The following is a 24,053-nucleotide window of genomic DNA, read 5'->3' on the forward strand; positions in this document are numbered from 1 at the left end:
CAGATTATCTGGCTCATTATTATATTGCTGGTTATGGGAAACTGCTGCCTGAGAATTTGGTTGCCATCTATCCTACTTCACAATGAAAAACACCATGATGCAGGAGGAACTCAGTAAGCCAGGCAGCATCCATGGAGAAAAGCAGGCAGTCAAACGTTTCGGGTCAGGTCCCGAAACATTGACCGCCTGCTTTTTTCCATGGATGCTGCCTGGCCTACTGAGTTCCTCCAGCATCATCGTGTTTTTCGTCTAAATTCCAGCATCTGCAGTCCTTTGTTTCTCTCCTACTTCACAACATTGCTGTAGCTTAAAAAAATAATAAAAATAGAAAATGCTGGTGATACAAAGCAGATCAGGCAGCATCTACAGACAGAGAATCACCATTGATATTTCAGATTGATGACCCTTAGTTTCTCTGTCCACAGTTGCTATCTGACCTGCTGAGTATCCTTGGTACTTTCTGCTTTTATTTCAGATCTCCAACATCTGCAGTATGTTGCTTTATAAGTACTTTAAAAAGTATTTCATTCTGAAGGACTATGGGTGATCCTGATTGCAACATGACATTTGCTTATAAATCCAAGTCTTTCTTTAACAATGTCACATAGGTAAGAGGAGCAGGTGCAGGACAATCAGTCCCACGATTCTGCTCTGCTATTCACTGAGATCTAGTCTTTACCTTAACACCACTCTCCCCATATCCTTTGACTCCTTTGTGATTCAAATGTATGTCAATCTCACCTTGACTGCATTCAGTGACTCGGCCTTCAGAGTTTTCTGGGATAGAGAATTCCAAAGGTCCACAACCCCATGAGAGAAGAAACTCCTCCTCATCTCTGTCTTATTTTGAAAAATGTCCCCTTGTCTTAGATACCTCCCACTAGGGAAAACATTCTCTCAGCATCCACCCTAGCAATTACCCTCAGGATTTCTTATGTTTCAATCAGGTCATCTCTCCATCTTCTCTATGCCAATAAGTAGAGGCCCACCCTCCCCAACCTTTCCTCTGCATTCCAGGAATCAGCCTGGTGAACCTTCTATGCATTGCAAATCCTTCCTTCAATATGGAGACTAAAAATGTGTGCAATACTCACAATGCAGCCCCCTGTAAAGTTGGATCAAAACTTCCCTGCTTTTTATTTTACTGGATAGCAAATGTAAGATTTGATTTTGTTAGTTTGGTTTTAATTATTTTGAACATACTTTTTGCAATTTTTCTTCATGTGAATCATTTTATCAGTGTCAGGCAGTCAGTAGTTTTAACCTGTAAGCAATTGTCTGTCAACAAGCTACCTGAAACCCTAAGTGCCAGGACACTGTGGTGAGTGTCCCTCATATTCCACATTTATGTCAAATGGTGTTGATTATATCTGTTAACCAATCCCCTAGAGACTTGGTCTGTTTTGTGGTGATGATGCTCAGTTGCACATGCAAGGAAAGCATTAGGGAGGGAAAGCCTAATTATGTGGCTGAAAGTCTCCTAAGAGATAGCAGTTAGAACCTTCCAGCTGCCTTAACCTGAGCAACAGAAGCCTGACAAAAACATGAGAATAACAGGGTTCTCTGACACCAATCTAGACTTCACATTGTAACTTAGTGGATAGCTGAGGAACTTTGAATACCACCCTCTTGCAATTGTTGGATACCTACTTTGAAAGCACACAATAGATTGTACTTAAAACTTATAGTTACAAAATATTACAAGGATGTGCGAATGAGGAAATCTTTTGTTTCATTGTAATGCCAAGTGAAGTTGCAATCATACACAATATACACACATGTAATACACTTCTAATCTGTGGAAATAGACAAAGATTATACAAAAGCAGAACATTAGAATATCATGCTTCAAAATAAGCCCATTGGAACAACCATTCCAATAATATTCACCGATGTATGCTAATAAAGGTAAGTGAGTTGATTGCCATAGTCTGTTCATGGTAATTCATGATACTCTGTTTTATAATGATGGTGGTATTATGCTAAATAATATGCCATTTGTTACTCTTCTGTTAATTTGGAGTTGAATTTGGTCTGTATTTAAGGAACCAGAATGCCTAATGCTTGTAAACAAGTAAATTATATTCAGGTTTGAGAGAAATTGATTTATCAGGATGTCCATAAGTTGGAAATGAATAGGCTGTTTTACAACATCCAGTCTGATGTTCATTTTATCAACCCATTTTCAATAAATTTTACACAAACAATGGACTAAACTTTACTGTAGAGAACAGACATACAGTATGATGCTTTGCCCACACAATTTCCATGAGGAGGCACTGGAGGCAGCAGAGAGTCTTCAGGGCATTTTGGTGAACAGGGAAAATAAATGCATGCATTTCCTGCCAATCCAACTGAAGTTTAGCAAATAACACATAGACTGAACCGAGAAGCTGGAATAGTGAATCATTGCAATCAGACAGTGAAAGAGAGAGAACAAAAGACTGGATTAAGAGGAAAAAAGTTCAACAGGAAAAAAAAGTGCAAAATGGTTATCTCAATAATTAAAAGCTGGGAAAAATAGGACACTATGTGTAATTTTTCAGCTAGGTAGAACGTTTGGAAGTAATTAAGATTTATGATGCTTTTAATCAGAATATTTAAACTGAAGAGGAAATCCTAACTTGTAAGAGATTAGTTTCCTTCTACCTTGGCAGTTGTATTTGAATGGATGGTGTTTTGTTGAAGCGAAAAATGCACATCATTTCTTAAGCAGTACTTCACTGATTTTCAAAACTCGTCTGCTTTACTTGCATGTTGATTTGCATTCAAATTTTGATAAATGCTATTCGCTTCGTCATTATTTTGATGATAAATTCTGGCTTAGCAACTGAATATCTGAATCTCAGGGATTCAACTGTGTAGCGTCTTTACACAGGTGGAATGTCATTTCAGTTTGTTGGCTCCATCTGTATAATTTCACCATCTCAATCCATTGTAATGGTGTTACATGCACATTTTTAAATCATGCATAATTGGTAATTTAACTCAGATAGCCATAAGAACATAAATAGTAAAATAGCATGAATATGAAATACAATGGTAGGACATTTGGAGAGAGCCTACTTACTGTTAGACAACAAATTGTTGTTAAAGGAAAGTAGTCCAGTATATAGGTCAATCAACCCTAATCTTGATGAACACAATACATGTCAAAGAGTTAATATTTCCAGTTTAATCCCATGGTCACATTACTTTTTAGCTTATGCATGGGGCTCTGTGGCAGTTTTACCAAGTCCCTCTCATTTGTTAAGCTCTTTGAACACAAATTTAATCCAGGAAAATTAAAAGTGGCATCTTTTCATTTATTTTTAAATGCCCGCACTGAGATCAGTATTTCAAATCTTCACTTTCTAAGTTGGCACACCACAGAGAAACGATCAGACAAGCCTGAATTCAAGTCTTATTCCCTGAACCTGTCCTTCAGTATTCGTAATCTAAATGTTTAGAACAGTAACACTGAATGACCATCCTTAATTATCTGTGAATATGTATATATCAAGAATTAACTGTTCCAGTAGGGACTTCCTCTGTGGAAAATTGAATGTGTGTTTGTTGGGACAGAATGCTACATAGAAAACCTCAAATCTGATCTACACCTCTACCCCACACCAGGCTTTTCTTTTGAGCAAAGACCCAACCAGGCCCCCCTCCCCCTCCACCGTCCCCTTCCTTCAGCTGGTTGAACTCATACTCACTCTAAATGATTTCTCCCTTCACTTAATTTGCTTCCTCATCAGTGCTGTAGCTCAGGGAATTGGAGATCATTCTGGTTCCAAAGCTGTTCCCGATTCTTTGTTTGGAGAGGTGAATTTAGTCCTTCTCAGGCCTCCCCTCTCCCTGCTTTTTTGGTACTTCAGTGACTGTATTGGTGCTGCTTCTGGCTCTCGTACAGAACTCCAAAGTTTCGCTGCCCCTTGCTGTCAATTTCCACACAGCTTGCCATTTTACATGGTCTGTCTCTTCTTCCCTTCCACTTTTTGACTTGTCTCCATTTGAGGTTAGGTTATCCATTACAAGCCCATAGACCCCCACATCTACCTTGACTACACTTCATCTAACCTTGCTGCCTGTAAGGTCTCCATTTCCATTCTCCGGTTTCTCCAGATCCTTTGCTTTTGTACTTCCACAACAATGCCTCTGATTTATTTTTCCCTCCATGGATTCTGTCTGACCTGCTGAGTTCCTCCAGCACTTTTTGTGTATTCCTCTGATTTATTTTCCTTTTCCCCTCAGCCTCTCCATTGTATGTGCCAGGGCTCACAAACGTCCCACATTTCTGCTCTCACTCCCTCTCCTCCCATCTGGAAGATGGATTGGGTTCCCTTTGTCTTTATCTTCCACCCAACCAGGCCCCAGGTTCAATGGATCAGCTTCCACAATTTGTGACACTTCCTACTTGATGCCTCCACCAGACACACCTTTCTGCCTTCAGCATTCTGAAGGGAGTGTCCTCTCTGTGAATCCCTGGTTCTCCTTTAAACTTCCCTCCTCTCATCTTAAAGAAGTGCCCTCCAGTATTTGATATATCTACCCCGGAAAAAGACTCCCCTGTCTCCCCTGTCCATGCCTCTCATCATTTTTTACACCTCTCTCAGGTCAGCCCTCAGCCTCCGATGGTCCAGAGGACGACAGTCCAAACTTGTTCAGCCTCTCCTTGTAATACTCTCGAATCCAATCAAAACCCCTTCCCCCTCTGCAAAGTCTCCACATCTTTCCTGTAATGTGGCGACCAGAACTGCATGCAATGTTCCAAATGTGGCCCAACCGAAGTTTTATACAGCTACAGGGGGAAAAAAAAGGCATTTTGGTGGGAATACAAGTCTATCTGAACCTTTTGGATTTCAATGGTTCTTAATTCTGCTTTGCCCAGTAACCGCGTATTGATTTTCTGCCGCCTTAAACCGCAGTAAAGGCATATCCAACATCTTTTTCAGCCAGGTTGACGGTGACGATGGCGGTGGACTCTTTTTGAGCCGAAGAGCTCGACTTGCATTTCGTGCAGCACGGGATCTGTCCGCAGAAATACATATATATCCAGGGGTTGGTGCAGCTGTTTAAATTCCACAAAAGCATGAGGATGGTAAATACGGAGCCTGTGGAAAGAGAAGTGCGGTGATCGTAGCTGTCAACGTCTTCAGTCGGAATATGCATGCGTGAGCCAGAACTGTGGGTCTGAATTCTCAGCGTTTTGTGCGGAACTTAGCGAGAGACGGATTTGAGGCTGTATGCAAAATGCAGTGCATCTCTAATTAGGTGCATGGGCACATTTTTGAATGTGTGTTTTCTATTTGCATTGTCTTTGATACTTAAATAAGTGGGATTCAGCACACACATCAGCTGAGCATTGTGCGCTCTGAAAGGAGCAAGAATCCTAATACTGGAGAAACAAAAGACTGCAGATGTTGGAATCTAGATGAAAAACACTACGATGCTGGAGGAACTCAGCAGGCCAGGCAGCATCCGTGGAGAAAAGCAGGCGGTCAACATTTTGGGTCAGGACCCTTCTGATAGGACTGAAGATATGAAAAGAGGAAGCCTAGTATATAGGAGGGAAAAGCAGAACAGTGACAAAAGAGGGGAGGCGGGGTGGGCACAGGGTAGTGATAGGTAGATGCAGGTAAGAGATAGTGATAGGCAGGTGCGGGGGAGGAGGAGGGGAGAGCAGATCGACTGGAGGGTGGGTCAAGGGTAAGGAGGAAAAAAAAGAGGGGTAGAAAAAAGAGAGACCAAAAGGTGGATCTGCTCTCCCCTCCTCCCCCCGCACCTGCCTATCAGTATCTCTTACCTGCATCTACCTATCACCTCCCTGTGCCCACCCCACCTCCCATTTTGTCTACCTATCACTGCTCTGCTTTTCCCTCCTATATTTTGGGCTTCTCCTTTTCCCCTTCGCCAGTCCTGAAGAAGGGTCCTGACCCGAAACATTGACCGCCTGCTTTTCTCCATGGATGCTGCCTGGCCTGCTGAGTTCCTCCAGCATTGTCATGTTTTTCATCAAAAATCGTGAGTTGGTGGATGAGCTCTCATGACCCAGTGTCCACAATGACACCCAGCAAGCCTGTCGTGCAGGAAGCACGGCCGCTCCCAAAGTCCCATTTCAACTGAGTTGTGCTTGAATGAAGGAACCCTGTTGTTTGGAGTTGGCTTATGAATGATTGCCAAGGGTGGAAACCAGGAAAGATTGAGAAGCAGGTTTGGCGGAGGTGTTGGTGGAGTGAAGGTGGTAAAGGATGGTGAACAACAAAAAGTACGTTCTGGGTGGCGGGTAGGTATACAGTGAATTAGAACATAGAACACTACAGCACAGTACAGGCCCTTTGGCCCATGATGTTGTGCTGACATTTTATCCTTCTCTAATATTTATCTAACCCTTCCCTTCCAAATGGCCCTCCATTTCCCTATCATTCATGTGGCTATCTAAGGGTATCTTAAATGTCTCTAATGTATCTGTCTGCACAACCTCTGCAGGCAGTGCGTTCCACACACCCAACACTCTCTGTGTAAACACTTACCCCTGACACCTTTCTCCAATCACCTTAAAATTATGCCCGCTCGTGTTAGCCATTGTCGCCCTTGGGAAAAAGTCTCTGACTGTCCACTTGATCTATGCTTCTTATCATCCTGTACACCTCCATCAAGTCATCTCTCACCCTCCTTCTCTCTAAAGAGAAAAGCCCTAGTTCACTCAACCTATCATCATAAGACATTCTCATAAATTAGTTTAGGCAAGGTGGAAGGTAGGCATACATTGAATTTGCTTTGGTTGGGGAAGACTCTGCTGGGGTCTGTTGTGTTTGAATTACGGGAGGGTCTCTCACCTTTTCAGTGAACATCTTACTGGGCTCTGAACCTCAAGTCATAAAGCACCCGTCGTCTTCTCTACTGGGTCAAAAGCTTAGAGCTCCCTGCCTCAGCATGGGGACAGTGCTAGATTAAGTTGTGGCATTGATGGCTTCTGAAGGCCAACTAGAACCGGGTGTTAAATACAGGCTTTGCCAGTGACATCCATATCCCCAGAATGCTATTATTAAGACAACAATGCCTGTCTCATTTTCATGATATCGCTGGAGTTATCGGACAGGAAACGTTTCCACTGCCTTTACCACAATCCAAGGCCGCGTCTCCTTTATCCGTGATCTCCTCCACCTAGAATGACAGGGGCAATAGGCACATGGGGACACCACACCTTCAAACTCCCTGCATGGCACAGCATCCTGACAGTGACATGTATTGCCTTTCCTTGGACACAAGAGATTCTGCAGATGCTGGAATCTGGAGCAACACACAAAAAGTGCTGGAGGAACTCAGCAAGTCAGGCAGTATCCATGGGGGGATATAAATAGTCAATGTTTTGGGCTGAGACCGTTCATCGGGACTGGAAAGGAAGAGGGCAGAAGCTATAACCTGCCTGCGTGTGCTCCTCCCCCTCCCCCGACCTTTTTTATTCTGGCTTCTGCCTTCTTCCTTTCCAGTCCTGATGAGGGGTCTCGACCCAAAGTGTCGACTGTTTATTTCTGCCCACAGATGCTGCCTGACCTGCTGAGTTACTTAGAACATAGAACACTACAGCACAGTACAGGCCTTTTGGCCCACAATGTTGTGCCGACATTTTATCCTGCTCTAAGATCTATCTAACCCTTCCCTCCCACATAGCCCCCTATTTTTCTATCACTCATGTCTATTTAAGAGTCTCTTAAATGTTGCTAATGTACCTGCCCCCACAACCTCTGCAGGCAGTGCGTTTCATGCACCCACCACTCTCTGTGTAAAGAACTTACCACTGACATCCCCCTTACACCTTCCTCCAATCACCTTAAAATTATGTCCCGTGTTAGCCTCCATTGTGTGTGTGTTACCTTCCCTTCATTAGAATGGTTCAAGACTCTGGCACTCCCGACCAAGCAGTGGTAGGTACGGGCAGCACCTTCACTGCAAGGGCAGCGATTGTTCAAAAAAGGTGGTTCAGCACTCGCTTCGGGGGTATTAGAGATGGGCATTAAGTGCCAATTTTTGTCAACACATTTAGTGTTCCATTACAGGATTTAAAACACACAGGGACAAAATATAGATACCTGCAGGCGTTGTTTCTCACACATCTATTGAATCAACATTTAGATATTGTACTGCACCCTTCTGCACTCAAAACGCCTAATCCATAAGGATTTTTAAAACCAATTTAGTCTCAATTATTTGATGGATTTTGTTATTCATTAATTCTCAACAAGTTAATTATAAGTAGATAGTCAGATCAATGCGCAACAGGTGAAGTGTTCACATTCTCATGGTCTGTGTGTAAAAGGAAGTCTGCATTTACAGTTCTATTGCATGTCCGGGATTTATAATGATGAACGGGCTTAATAACTTATATCTTTCCTTTTCCAACTGCTAAACATATTTTGCATGGTTTACAACCTTAATTTGCAAGCAGATTTTACTTTAATGAGGAAAAGTATGTGCTGGTGTGATTATCAAATTACTATAGCAAAGTATTCTGTGGACTGCAATCATCTGCAGTGTGTTTTCCCCAAAACAAAAGCACATAACAAGAGAATGCTGTGTTGTCAGAGGTTGTCAAGGACCAGGGACCACACTCAAAGATTAAGGGTTAAGGAGGAGAACTTCTTTAATCAGGGAGTGGTAAACCCACGGGATTCTCTCCCATGGCAGGCAATTGATGCCAAATCACTGGATATGGTTAAGATTGGTGCTGAAGTTATCAAGGGGAGAAGGCGGGAACAGGGGGTTCGAAGGATTAGCTGTAATCACACTGAATGGCGGAGCAGGCTGGAAGGTCGAATGGCCAACTCCTGCTCTGATTTTCTACGTTTCTATCTTTTGAATAAGATGTTAACGCATGATGGATGTCAAAGATCCTGTAGCACAATTGGAGGAAAAAAAGATTAGGGGACTTCCCTCCCTGCCCTGACCAAATAATTGTCCCAAATTAAGTCTGAAAATTGGTAATCTGGTTATTGGCACAATATTATTTGTGGGACTTTGATATATGCACATTGGCAATCCATAATAATTTTATAAACCCACTAAAGTGCTTCTCGGCGCCACGAGGACATGAAAGGAGGCACAAGTAATGTCTGCCACGCTGAACACTTGCTGTGCTGATCTCCTTCGGCCACTATTTTGACTGTGGGGTTAAGATAAATCCTCCAACATGTCTGAATCCTACAGAAATTCCCATCTGCGTTTACTGAGAACACCAAAGATATTTCCAGAGTTACATTCGTTTATTTTCTCTTAAATTGGAAACTTTTGGGAATACTTTCCAAGGGAAGAACTTGGAATTATAAAGTGTAGAAAACAGAGACTGATAACTTTCTGGATATTAAGGCAATCAAGGGACATAGGGATAGGACAGGAGCTGAGGTGGAAGATTAGCCATGATTGTATTGAGTGAATGAGCATAACCGAAGGGCCGAATGACTTAATCCTGCTCCCAATTACCATGTTCTCATGTGATGGTCTCATGTGCCATGTTGAAAGTTAATGGGGTAAGCAAGATCGAAGCAGAAAGCAAGCCAAGTGGGATTTCTTTTAAGGGAAGTCCTTTTATTTGAGGGGAAAAGAAGATAGAAGGACTCACCCTGATTGATGTCAGTGGGACACCAAACTGTCCACAGCTCCACTACAAAGTAAGGACTCCAACACAGCACATAGGCAAGCACTGTGACCACTGCCATTTTCACCGTCTTGTTCATTGTTTTTGAGATGTAGTTAATGTTACTGGCTCTCGAATGGACTGTCTGGATCTTGGTCACCTCAAGGTTCTGGTGAGTCTTGGTGTAAATGTTCAGTCGAATGACCCTGCAGATTCTGACCTGGCACATGGTCAGAACGGTGGTGGGGATGAAGAAAATGACCATGAAGATCCAGGTCACATAAGCCTTGGGTCCTCATGGCTGGATGAACTCTGCCCAGCATTGCACTTTCCCTGGGAGTAACTCTTTCTTGGAGAATATGAAGACCTGAGGGACACTCAGGATGAGAGACAAGACCCAACTCGTGCTTATGGCTGCATTCCAACGTGCTCTTTTCTTGCGAAAAGTCACATGGGATAACAGACCGCTTGGAACCTGTCGACGGTCACGGCCACCACCATGAAGGTGGACGCGAACATCCCCACGAGCTGTAGGTAAGCCACCATTTTACACGGTACATCTGGCCCCATGAAGATCTCCGTGATGTCCCAGATGAGCTGGGGCAGGACCTGGAAGACGGCCACCACCAGGTCGGCAATGCTGAGGTGCATCACGAAGACATACATGCGGGACATTCTCTGCCTCCTGCTCCACAGGACACTGATGAGCACACTGTTGCCCACCGTGGCCATCATGAACATCGTGCCCAGCACAGCGATCTCGGCTTTGGCCAACCTCTCGTTCCTCTCGAGGATGCTGAGGGTTTCCGAAGGACCTGTGCCATTTGGAAGCAGGTACCACCCATCGCTACGATTCAGGGTGAAGGACAGGTTCTACATGGCTTGCTTGGAAGGACCTTCTTGCTCGCAGCAGCCTCCTCACCTCGCCTGGAACAGCAGTGCGCGTCCTCTAAACCATCGGTTTATTCTGCCGACTGGGCTCTCGCTTGGATCTTTCCCTGTTGCTGCAAACGGCGGGCTCTGTCAGATCAGCAAGGTTCCTGCTCTATTCATTCAGCATCTGTCTGCTGGCAGGAAGGTTCTTGTACCCTCAGACAGGAGGGGCACTTAGCATCATGTCATCGCCACATGTACCAATCGGAGCGAAGGAGGTAATTTAGACTCGAGGAGTTCCACTCCTCTCGGGAAGAGAGGGGGAGATCGGGATTTGCGGGGACAACTGACTTATTTGTATTTTATGTACTATCGATGTCAAATACTTTCACCATATGATGCTATTAGAACAGTAAAGCTTCCAGGTACAGGGATCTCCAGTGGGATTAACCAAATCCCCCAGGAACTACCCAGCGAAGCGACGGTCAGCACAATGATTAAAGATATATCGTGATTTTCATTTTCATCGCCGATGTGAGCAGAAGTCCCGCATTTACTTGACATCATGCCTTACATTTGCAAGATTTCTTTCTCTTTACTGAAAGCTACCTGAGAGAAATGAAGCAAACAATTATACTGATCGGGTGTGGCGGCCAGGGGAATGCACTGTTTGCTTCTGTGAATGTAAGAAAGAAATACTGACATGGGAAACAGTTTATGGGCGTGAGTACAGAACGGACCATAGCCTTCTGGGGTTGTCCATAATATGATTTGTCTAACATCTGATTCTCTAATATAAGACTTGCATTTTAAAACGCTTCTGGGTATTTTAATATTATTAAGCTTTCTGAGGGGAAAGGAGGGCGAAATGTTGAACACATCCTGAACACATTGGGTAAAAAAGCAAATAAATCTGGAAATCTGAAATAATAACAGAAAGTGCTGGAGATACTCGGGAGGTCAGACAGCATCTGTGGAGATAGGGAAAACAGTTGACACTTCAGCTCAACGAACAGACTGTTTTGAGCATTAACTCTTGTTGCTCTCCCCACAGGTGCTGCCTGACCTGCTGAGTATTTCCAGCGTTTCCTGTTTTTATTTTTACCTGTACAGACTGCCTGAGAACAGTGAGTGGGAGATGGTTAGCGGAGTGATGAGAAAGAAATTAGAGCCCCATGCAGTTTAGAGGTGACAGTGGAAAGATCAGGTGCCTTTAAATTTATGTTATCCAGCAATTACATCCCACTTGAACGGAGTGGCTGCAGTGTTTCTCAATGTATGCATTTGGACGGAGTTTTTTTTAATGTTACCAAATAAAAATGTGATTTGGATAAGTACATGGATAGGAGGGGTTTAGAGGTATATGGGCCAAATATGGGCAAACTTGGTGGGGAACATGTTCAGCACGGATGAGTTGGGCCAAATGGCCTGTTTCCATGCTGTATTACTCAATGAATCTATCTCATTATCTGCTCAGTTGAATTCTACCTCGGATCTCATCAATCCTGTTTAACCCCTCACTCATTATCCCACAAATAGATGCCAGGCAAAATGGTTTGAAATTCCCAAGGTTTTCTCTCTTAAGCTGAAGAAGTAACAGGGTGACAAACACAATTTTCATTTATCAAATTAAATGCATCTATAATGTTCTCACCTTCTTTCTGACATGTAAACCATGCGGTTCTTGGGATGTCATTCTTTCGTGCCACTATTTTCTTAATTACTGTTCTTTTGTTACTTTTGATAAACCTCTATCCCCAATCAGTTTGGTTTCCTTCAGATGTCCATCACACTCTTCTATAAATCTGACACCGTGTGCTTATTTACAGTGATTGCTGTTACTTAATCTACAGAATCACTGTTACCATGAGTTCACATTGCTCTTGACCACTTCTTATCCCCAAATAATTGTAAATAATTTTTATGTTGATTTTGATGCCACTTACAATTTACTTCACCTCCACTTGTAGTGACCTTGTTTTGCCAGCTTCTGTTGTTCTTCGCATCTCAGTCACCAGTATACAGTAGGTGCTGGATTTTGAAACTCTGCATGTTTTTTCATTTAGTTTTATGTTGTCCCTTGCAGCTTTACTTGTCCATGGTTCTTATTTCATGTGCAAAGCTCCTGCTATGATTCTGTGTCACACCTTCCACCAGCCTTCTGTTATTTATTATGCCCATTGATAGATTTATCCAGTTAACCACAGTTTCTCATTGTCTTGAAGTCAGCTTTCCCTAAATCTAGAATATTAGCACTTGTTTTGTGTTTCTCCTGCTCAAGCAGCATGTTAAAATCAATTATATTATGATTCCTTTCAGATAAATGTTTTGCACTGCAAGGATGTCAATTAAATAAAGGTCCTTTCTCATTGTAACACAGAACACAGCCTTCCTCCCTGTTGGTTCTCAATTACTTTGCTGACATAAACACCCTCAGGAAATTCATGCCCCTCCTGACATGAAGTAGTCAACATAATGATTTCAATGTTAAAATCCCTCATAAAAAAATACAATCTACCTTCACTACAAGCTTATACTGTCTTTCTCATTCCAGTCACCACCCAGGGCATGCACACAAATCTCACAGCAACTTTAACTAGTTATTAATTTAATACAAAACATCTATATGATGTCCTTTTGCTATCTCCTTTTTCCCATTCTTAATCACTAACGCTATTTCTCCCCATCTATCATCTACCATCTCCCCATCTTCTAACCTGGTATATTTATTCCCAGTACAAATAGTCTTGCAGCCATGTCTCCATCACAGGCATCATGCCATACCAAATTTTCACTTCCAATTTGTTTCTTATGCCCTAAATATTCACATTAAGAATATTTATTTGGGTGCCACCTTCTGAGAACTTCTGCCCTTACTTTTCTCCTCTGGTTTAATTATCTTTCACCTTTCAGGTTTTACTTACACCCACCATGCCTATTGCAAGATTTGTGAGTGTTAAATTCTTCTCCTCTGCCTGCTAAGAATTTCATTAATGCAAACTTTTATCAAAGCATCCACCTCCCCCCTCCTCTCACCGCCCCACCACTTCACCCATCCAATTGCCCAACACTTGCTGTGAAGCAAGAACCAGGGCTTTAACAAGACAAACATAGTCAGATGGTGATTGTCTGATGACTGCAGTAAAGCTTGGAGTTCTAAGACCACCCCCCCCCCACCCCCATTCCAGCTGATTAGAGAGTTTTGGTTTTCCCCTCCCACTCTACCTTGCCCTCACAGCATTAAGTATCAGCATTCTGGAATGCTAGCTGTGTGCGTGCATCCAATAACAAGTGTAGACTGACTCAAAATCAAGATTCGGATATTATTGGCTGAAATACTCAGTACACATTTCAATACAGATATATGGAAAATTTTCTCTCTAGTTGGAAAGTTGCTTGTAAACCAGCATTGTAACATAGAAACATAGAAAATCTACAGCATAATACAGGCCCCTTGGCCCACAAAGTTGTGCCGAACATGTCCCTACCTTAGAAATTACTAGGCTTACCCATAGCCCTCTATTTTTCTAAGCTCCATGTACCTATCCAGAAGTCCCTTAAAAGACCCTATCGTATCCGCCTCCACCACCATTGCTGGCAGCCTATTCCACGCACTCAGCACTCTCTAAGTAAAAAAACTTACCCCTGATATCTCCTCTGTACCTACTCCCCAGCACCTTAAAACTGTGTCCTCTTGTGGCAACCATTTCAGCCCTGGGAAAAAGCCTCTGACTATCCACATGATCAATGCCTCTTATGATCTTATACACCTCTATCAGGTCACCTCTCATCCTCCAAGGAGAAAAGGCTGAGTTCACTCAATCTGCTTTCATAAGGCATTCTCCCCAATCCAGGCAACATCCTTGTAAATCTCTTCTGCACCCTTTCTATGGCTTTCACATCCTTCCTGTAGTGAGATGACCAGAACTGAGCACAGTACTGCAAGTGGGGTCTGACCAGGGTCCTATATAGCTGCAACATTATCTGTCGGCTCCTAAATTTGATTCCACGATTGATGAAATACTATACTCCATATGCCTTCTTCACCACAGAGTCAACCTGTGTAGCCACTTTGAGTGTCCTATGGACTCGGACCCCAAGATCCCTCTGCTCTGATCCTCCGCACTGCCAAGAGTCTTACCATTGATACTATATTCTGCCATCATATTTGACCTACCGAAATGAACCACTTCACACTTATCTGGGTTGAACTCCATCTGCCATTTCTCAGCCCAGTTTTGCATCCTATCTATGTCCTGCTGTAACCTCTGACAGCCCTCCACACTATCCACAACACCTCCAACCTTTGAGTCATCAGCAAACTTACTAACCCATCCCTCCACTCCCTCATCCAGGTCATTTATAACAATCACGAAGAGTAAGGGTCCCAGTACAGATCCCTGAGGTACACCACTGGTCACTGACCTCCATACAGAATATGACCTGTCAACAACCACTCTTTGCCTTCTGTGGGCCAGCCAGTTCCGGATCCACATTGCAATGTCCCCTTGGATCCCATGCCTCCTTACTTTCTAAATAAGCCTCGCATGGTGTACCTTATCAAATGCCTTGTTGAAATCCATATGCACTACATCTACTGCTCTTCTTTTACCAATGTGTTTAGTCACATCCTCAAAAAATTCAATCAGGCTCGTAAGGCAGGACTTGCCCTTGACAAAGCCATGCTGACTATTCCTAATCATATTATACCTCTCCAAATGTTCGTAAGTTCTGCCTCTCAGGATCTCCTCCATCAACTTACTAAGACTCACTGGTCTATAATTTCCTGGGCTATCTCTACTCCCTTTCTTGAACAAAGGAACAATGTCTGCAACCCTCTAATCGTCCGAAACCTCTTCTATCCCCATTGACGATGCAAAGATCATTGCCAGAGGCTCAGCAATCTCCTCCCTTGCCTCCCACAGTAGCCCAGGGTACAGCTCATCTGGTCCCAGCGACTTATCAAACTTGATGCTTTCCAAAAGCTCCAGCACAACCTCTTTCTTAATATCTACATGCTCAAGCTTTTCAGTCTGCTGCAAGTCATCACTACAATAACCAAGATCCTTTTCCATAGTGAATACTGAAGTAAATTATTCGTTAAGTACCTCTGCTGTTTCATCCGGATCCATACACACTTTCCCACTGTTACATTGTAGTTCTAGGTGTACTGCTAATGTGTTACTCCAGATCAATTCAGGTCTAAAAATCGATGAAAAACAACAACAGGCTGCCTGCTTTTCTCCACGGATGCTGCATGCCCTGTTGAGTTCCTCCAGCATCAGAGTGTTTTTCATCAAAATTCCAGCATCTGTTTTGTTTCTCCAGTCCTTTGTTTCTCCAGTACAAATGAGAAGCCCATTTGACCAGTCCAGTGATTAGTTAAAAGGCAGCTACATTGCCATTGCTTTAAAGGCATGAGAATATGTCATAGAAGTGAGTTGGCCATTTGTCCCTTAAGCCTATTACTTCAGTCAGGCAGATTATCGTCATAAAATGAGACAAGTGAACCAGATAGTTTCATGTTCACTATTGCTGATGTTAGCTTTTTTTAAGACTGCAAAATAATTGACTTAACTGAAAGCACAGGATAGATTGAAACTCATGGATCATTAATGGGAGTTCCTGGATTATGAATGGCATTTATCCATTACATGTTCCTCACTTGGAAATGTATTGCCATTCCTATATTGTTATTGGGTCAGAATCCTGAAATTGCCTACCTTACAGTTTCAAAATACAGACTGAAATGGTTGAATAAAGTGGCTTACACTATCTACAACAGTCAGGCATCACAGGCAGTCAATAGAAGCTGAATTGTAAACAATCACAAGTTGTATCTAATGGTCTGGCATATTCCTCATTCTGACCACCACAAAGCCAAAGGACCAACTACGAACCCAAAAGGAGTTCAGACCTGTATTCAAGGAATAGCACCGTGAGAATCTAAAAATGAAGTGGTAAACGATAGTTGAAGTTGGATAAGTAGAGCTCAGGAACCAATGGATCAGATCAACACTCTGCAGTTCTGCCACATCCAACTGTGATTGTAATCTGGGCGGGGGATTTCAATACCCACTAAACAAAAAATCATTGGCATATGTAGTTTAGGATTGCCGTATTAATCACAGAATATACTCCCTCCCCCCATGGCAACTACATAAATTATTAAGCACATTAGGGAGCCATGCACATGTACATAGGTAGATAATGTGACTTTATTTATTCAGCCCCTCCAAAAGTGGTCAGATTTAAATTTCTGCCCATCCCCTTAGGTCTGTGAACATCTTCATTCACAGTGAAAGTAGAGTTCGGCATGCTAGTGCAAAGCAAAATGCAGAAGCATTTGTAAATATCTTCAGCAGAAGTATTGACTGGGTTTCAGAATTCTCCTGAGATCCTCACTGTCACAGATGCCTGTTGCCAGCTACTTAGATTCACTCTACATGATATCAAAAGACAATTCAGAGCACTGAATCTATGAGAGACTATGGGTCCCAATAACATCTTCACTCAGTTGCTGAAGATTTGCATGCCAGATCTTGCAATGCCTTTAGCCAAGCTGTTAATAACCAAATGGGAATTTGGAAGAAACCTCTTAACTGATTGGAGTCATACCTTGGGCAGAGGATGATCATTGTGATTATTGGAGGCGAGACATCATTTGGTAATTCTAAGACCAGTGTCTTTGATCTGACTATTTTAAAAAGCTTCATTAATGATCTCCCCTCCATCATAAGATCAGATGAAGGGACTTTTGCTCATGATCGCACAATGTTCACTTCCATACATAGATCCTCAGATAATTAGAGAGATCATGCTTGAGTTGTTAAGTGGGAAGTAACATTTGCACCACACAAGTGCCAAGCAATGACTACCTCAAACAAGTTTTTGACTATCTTCCCCTTCAGTCAATAGGACTACTATTTCCAAACCCTCCATTATCAGCATTCTGGAGAGCCATCATTCAAGGCTTTTGATGGAACTGAACCATTGTATATCAGTAGGTAAGAGGTGAGTGGGGTTAGGTTACATGCCTCTTTGTCAATTCTGGATTAGACCTACTTGGAAATATAGGGCATTGTCTCTTGGTAAAAATCCTGGAACTCCATAACTAATAGCATTTTGGGGTACTTTTACAAAGTGGACTGCAGTGATTCAAGACAGCAGCTCACCATCACCTTCTCAGGGGGAATTAGGAATGGATAATTATTGGTGGCCTTGCCAGGGACATCACATTTTGTGAAAGAATAAAGCAAATTCCACCTTTTTAACGACTTGAGTTGATTGGTAAATATGGCCTTGGTCACCAGGAACAACTTCTCTTGCATCTCAACAACTAAGTAACACCCAGCTTGGAAGCCAGGTAGGGTATCTTTCGAATTCTTCTGAAAGTTGGTACTTCCAACAGTGCAGCACTCTCTCAGTAGTGCACAGAAAATGATTGTGCTTATTGTGGGAGTGTACCTTGAACCGATGGACTTCTAATTCACTAGCAAGAGTGGCAACTCTGAGCCACAGTTGTCTCAAAGGCATGTTTCCTAAATATTGGTAAGAACACCAGGAACTATCTCCTGCTTTTCTTTTAGGCCTTTTACATTCAGCAAGGAAACGGAGTCTGGTTCAATGTCTTATTCAGAAGGTTGGTACTTTCTTGATTTTACAGTGCAATCAGATCCCAGGTTATGCGTGCATCCCAGAATTTGGCTTAAACCAACAGATTTCAGTCTCAGAGGTGAAAGTGATACCAAAGAACTAGAAATAAAATGAACTGATAGCCATGGATTTATAATGTAGATCAGTACAAACATTATTTGAAAGCAATGATCCAAGCTGAAACAGATGTGAGAAAACTTATTATATTAAAGCCTAAGGGTAGCACAGTGGCACAGCTCCGGCAATCTGGGTTCAGTTCTGGCCTCCAGTGTGGTCTGTGTGGAGGTTGTATGTCCTTCTCGAGGCTGTGTATCTTTCCTCCAGACGTCTTCCTGCATCACAAAGGGTTCATTGACTACTATAAATTGCCCCTTTATGTCGGTGGATGGCATGATAATTGGGGGGAGGGGAGGTTGATGTGCACTCCAGAGAGAAGGGTTAACAGGGAATGATTTTTTGGGGAATAGTCCAAGAGCCAGCATGGACTCGATGGGCCAAATGGTCCCATTTGTCAGAATAAATTATTATCCAAAATCAAAATACTGCAAATGACGGGAATCTTAAATGAAACCGAAAATACTCAGCAGACCAGGTAGCATCTGTGGTGAGAAAACGAGTTAACCTTTTCGGTCGATCTTGACCTAAACGTTAACTTTCTTTTCTTCACTGATATTATAAATCTGCTGTCACAACTTCCTTGAAGAAATGTTATACCCACACTCCCTCCTGGAATGCCTGGCGCATGAAAGCTCAAATTTGGGAAGACGCAGGGTGGTATTGATAACCTCGAGTCTATGCATGGTGGAAGCAGTGCACCACTTCACAACCACCTGCCCATCCGGTCAGGCACTTCCCGCACATCTGTGGAAGAGACCGCTGTTTCGATATTGTCCCCATCTGCCACCTCAGATCCCACAACACTGGAACGCAAGCATATAATCCTGGAGGGCTGCTGAAATTTTTACCCTTTGCTCTCAGATTGGAAAGAGAGACGTGAGCATTTCCTCACTGTGTGCACAGCATTACCTCACAGCCAGCCAGCCAGCCAGCGTGCAAGGATGCAGCCAGCCCCCACAGATAGACCAGCCTGCCTGCGGATCCACCCTTGACCGACAGTAACCCGCCCGACTGACGTCGCAGGCAACATCCGGCCTGCGTTACGTCAGCCACTGCTTTCAAATTGGAGAAAGGAGGCGGTACCTTTCCTGGCGCAGCCAATCGGACGCGCCGTCGCCGGGTGATTGACTGCGAGCGGCCAGATCCCGAGGAGGCCCTGGCTTGTGCGAGGAAGTGGCTATCCGCTGGGGGAAGCGGCCGGGGAAGGGGATGGCCATGCCCGTCGCGGGGCAGCCGGCGGGTAAGTGTTCCTTGCTGCCGTTATCCGCAGGCCCGAGGTCGGGCGGGTTCTGGAAATTTTCGGGGTGGGTAGAGGAAGATCCCACCGCTCGGTTCCCTTTGGGCCGGGCCTGCGTCCAGCTCTTCCCTTGTCCTGTCCCCCCTCTCGCCCTGTCTCCCTGCCCATTCCCTCCTCACCCTACCCCGTCCCCACCCCCCAAGTACGGGGCCTATATTTGCATAAAAAGATACAATACAGGAGCAAGAGTGGGCCGTTTGGTCTTTCTCTGCTGTTGGGCAGGCAGTGGCTACCAGTGCTGGTGTCCGGGCCACACCTTGCGGTTGTTGGGGTGTTGGAGCCCCACCCCGACCCGGGCCTGGCTTACCAGGAGGCTCCCGACGTCTGAGAAAAGTAAGCATATCTGCATTTATGTAGCGCCTTCCTGCACCTCGGAATGGTTCTGGGAATCAGAGAAAATCTGAGCACAGAAGGGGGCCACTCTAAAGAACTGCTCGGTCCAGTCCCACCCTCCAGCACCCTCTCTGTTGCCCTGCAGGTCATTAGAGTACACTGCCAAGTATTCTTTAACTAGAGAGTTCCTGCCTCCTCCACTTTCCCAGGCAGAGAGTTCCACCAATCTGGGTGAAAAAAGTTTTCTTGATCTCCCCTTCCAATAATTATTCCAATGGTCTCTGTTAAGGCAAGAGTGTGTCCAGCCTCTGGATGCTCTTGCAGGCGCACATAGTAATTGTCAATGATGCAGATTAAAAGCTATGTCTTGCTGTATCCACCAAAGCCTTTAGAGGCATTAAAAGCAAATGTTTTGTTCTCAACGTTGGTGGCCTCAGCTGTCAATGGGTTTGCGTTCACTTGTTTGGTGAAGCCTTCCCACACTGATGTCGTCTTGGTGTCTCACAGCAGGAAACACTCCACCTGCTGAGTTTTAACCTTGTTTTCAGAAGTGATCAAAAAGTTGAATATTTTAAAAAATGCAAATGCTGGAAACCTGAAATAAAAGTACTGTGCTGGAAATACTCAATATGTCAGGCAGCATTATGCAGTGAGTGAAACAAGGTCAAAAAGTCTTTACTGGAACTGAAGAAGTGAGAAAACAAGTGTTTTCAGTTGTAGAGAGGGAAGAAGGGTGGAGAGAACATTGGGAGAGTCTACCACAGGGTGGAGGTGAAGGTTGTCAAGATGACGATGCTTTTGGAGCTGCTTAGTTCATAGATGAATGATAGCAATTGGAGAGAAACAAAATAAAATAATATGCTGGAGCTGTGAACTGGCACCTCGCAGCAGTTGATGGAAATCTGAAACAAAAGAGAATGCTGTAAATACACAACAGATCAGAAAGCATTGACGAAGAGAGGAGAAATTGATAGAACAGGCCAGTTCTAACACAAACAGGAAAGACTGGTTATCTGAAGATTTTGTATTCAAGTTTGAGTGCTGTAAGCTGCTGTGTGTTTAAATGGAGGATGAGGTGCTATTCCTTAAGATTATGAGGTTTTGTTGGAACTATGTGAGGATAGTGAATTAAAGTGATGGGTGACTGTGGAAACTTGGTGTTGCACTTGAGGCATGACAACCCTTCCACATGAAGCAGCAATTCACTTCCTCCTAGTTAGTGTTCTGCAATGCAATCACTCAGTCTGAATTTTTTTATTATGTGGAAGTGACCACATGCAGTACACTAAATAGGAAGAAGTGAATTGCTGCTTCGCATGGAAGGGCTGTTTGGGTAACTGGATGGTGGGAAGGCACACTGTGAAAGAGTACACACTTTAATTCCTGTGGTTCCACAGAAAGTTCCATAAGAAGGGGAGTGATTGGTGGAGTTGGATGAGCAGATCTGGAAATCATGAAGGGAATGATCCCTTCAGAATGCTCAAAGGGATGATGTGACTAGTGATGGAACCTCGTTGAAGGTGGTGGAAATAATGGCAGATGACCCATTGAATATGGAGGCTTGTGGAATACAAGCTGGTGTTCCCCAGGGGTTGATGCTGGGCCCATTGCTATTTGTCATCTATATCAATGATGTAAGTTTGCATTTGACACTAAAATGGGCAGTGTCTAAGACAGTGAAGATGGTTATCAGGAATTAGAGGGATAAGTGGGCTGAGGAATGGAAATTGGAGTTTAATTCAGATAAGTGTGGGGTGTTGCATTTTGGGACGACAAATGAGGGGAGGACTTTCACAGTGAATAGTAGAGTGTTATAGAACAGAGGGACCTAGGAGTACAAATACATGGTTCCCTGAAAGTGGCATTACAGGTAGACAGGGTGAAGAAGAAGGCTTTTGGCCTGCTGGCCTTTATCAGTCAGGGCAATGAGTATAGAAGTTGGGAGGTTCACAAACAAATGGGACTAGATTTGATGGGCATCTTGGTTGGCAAGCACCAGTTGGGCTGACGGGCCTGCTTCCTTGCTGCAAGAATCTGACTGTGTATTGAACACGAGCATATTCCCCATGGAAATCGAGAACTCAGTAAAGGGAAGAGTCAGATATAGATTATGTTGAAGTGAGAATAGAGTGTAAATTGGAAGCACAAGTAGTGCCATTTTTCTGTTCTGTGCAAATGGAGGAAGCAGCATCAATACAGTTATCAGTGTAAAATCAGTTGAGGGAGAGGGGCCTTAGTTGGAGTAAAACAAGGATTGTTCATCGTATCCCACAAAGAGAATGGGTCTGTGTGTTTCCATAACCACACCTTTGGCGTGCGAAAGTGAGTGAAGTAGAAGGAGACGTTGTTCAGTGTTACAACGTGTTCAGTAAACTGACTGTGTTTGATGGTGAAGGGAGACTGACCAGTTTGTTAATTGCAGCTTTTATTGTTCCTTTCTTTGTATGGGTTATGGAACCTCAATAGATTGTTTTGCTTATGCTTGTTCTTATGAATCTAAGATTAATTGATGGGAAAAAGAAACAAGACGAATCTTAGTTGATTTTCCCCCCTCCACACCCCCCCCCCCCCCCCCACCTTTGAAAGGCACATAAAAATATATAGATACAATCTGCTGGCACAGTTTTGACAGCAGAGTAAACTATGCCTGTAGCCTCATTAGAAGCCAAGACTTTGAAGAAACATAAATGCCAAATTTAACTTTTGGTATGTTAAAAAGTAAAATAATTGAAACAAAATACAAGGAAAAACATAACTATATTGTTCAGAAAGACAATACAATGAATGAACAAAGAATGCAAATTATCTGAAACGCCTCTTCGTTGAAATGAATGGAGTTACTGAACCTTTGGCAGGTTTAAACATGACAAGTTCAGCAAGCAGATTTCTCAGTGTCGATGCTGGGAAAATGCAAGAAGCTGGTGCTCTTCTGACTGGCTCCGCGAGGACTCCAGTGTTTGGGTGCAGTTAAAATGACTGTTTAATGAGTTCAGGACTTGTATGTTTGCATGAGTGATCCTCAGAAGTGTTTCAGATTGACAGACTGCAATTGAAATTGCAGTCCTCCTCGCAATTGAATATCGTTATTCAAAAGTAATTCATGAAATTGGGTGGAAAGTCTAATTAACATTGTAATGCAAAAAATGTGATGGTCAATTTGTGCATAGTATACTTCAGCAAATAGTAATGTGATAATCTGCTTTAGGTAGTAGAAGAGAGAACAGTAGCACAATACAGGCCCTTCAGCCCACAACCTCGCCTAAGACTATCCAACCCCTTCCTCCCACATACCCCTCTATTTTAAATTCTGCCATATACCTATTTGACCAACGTACCTGCCTCCACCACCGCCCCAGGTAGTGCATTCCATGCCCCAACCACACTCTGGGTTTAAAAAAAAACCTCCCTCTGATATCTCCCTTGAACTTCCCACCCATTACTTTAAAGCCATGTCCTCTTGTATTGAGCATTGGTGCCCTTGGAAAGAGGTGCTGGCTGTCTATTCTATCTATTCCTCTTAATATTTTGTACAGCTCTGTCATGTCTCCCCTCATCCTCCTCCTCTCTAAAGAGTAAAGCCCTTGCTCCCTTAGTCTCTAAACCAGGCAGCATCCTGGTAAATCTCCTCTGCACCCTTTCCAAAGCTTCCACATCCTTCCTATAAAGAGGTGACCAGAACTGGACACAGTACTCCAAGTGTGGTCTAACCAGAGTCTTGTAGAGCTGCATCATTACCTCGCGGCTCTTAAACTCGATCCCTTGACTTATGAAAGCTAACACCCCATAAGCTTTCTTAACTACCCTATCCACCTGTGAGGCAACTTTCAGGGATCTGTGGATATGGACCCCCAGATCCCTCTGCTCCTCTACACTACCAAGAATCTTGCCATTAACTTTGTACTTTGCCTTGGAGTTTGTCCTTCCAAAGTCTACCACCTCACACTTCCCCAGATTGAACTCCATCTGCCACTTCTCAGCCCAGCTCTGCATCCTATCAATGTCCCTCTGCAATCTTCGACAATCCTCTACACTATCCACAACACCACCAACCTTTGTGTCGTTTGCAAACTTACCAACCCATCCTTCTAGCCCCTCATCCAAGTCATTAATAAAAATCACGAAAAGCAGAGGTCCCAGAACCGATCCTTGTGGGGCACTGCT

At 43.5% G+C, this 24,053-nt stretch overlaps 2 protein-coding genes across 3 annotated transcripts in view; one reads left to right on the forward strand and one right to left on the reverse strand.

Moving 5' to 3' along the window:
* Positions 1-4,899: 4,899 nt before the first annotated feature.
* Positions 4,900-19,479, reverse strand: LOC127578533 (isotocin receptor-like). The gene is given in 4 exon segments (XM_052030672.1): positions 4,900-5,096; positions 9,602-10,066; positions 10,069-10,463; positions 19,346-19,479. Coding segments are annotated over 4 exon segments (1,191 nt in total).
* pnpla8 (patatin-like phospholipase domain containing 8) overlaps positions 19,351-24,053 on the forward strand; it is an 85,924-nt gene continuing 81,221 nt past the window's right edge. Inside the window, exon 1 of one of the 2 annotated variants that reach the window (XM_052029816.1) lies at positions 19,351-19,502. The gene's annotated coding sequence lies outside the window, so the exon portion shown is untranslated. The remainder of the gene's footprint in view (positions 19,503-24,053) is intronic. The other variant, XM_052029817.1, reaches the window with a different exon arrangement.

This window comes from Pristis pectinata, chromosome 15 (genome assembly GCF_009764475.1).
Source record: "Pristis pectinata isolate sPriPec2 chromosome 15, sPriPec2.1.pri, whole genome shotgun sequence".
Classification (NCBI taxonomy): domain Eukaryota; kingdom Metazoa; phylum Chordata; class Chondrichthyes; order Rhinopristiformes; family Pristidae; genus Pristis; species Pristis pectinata.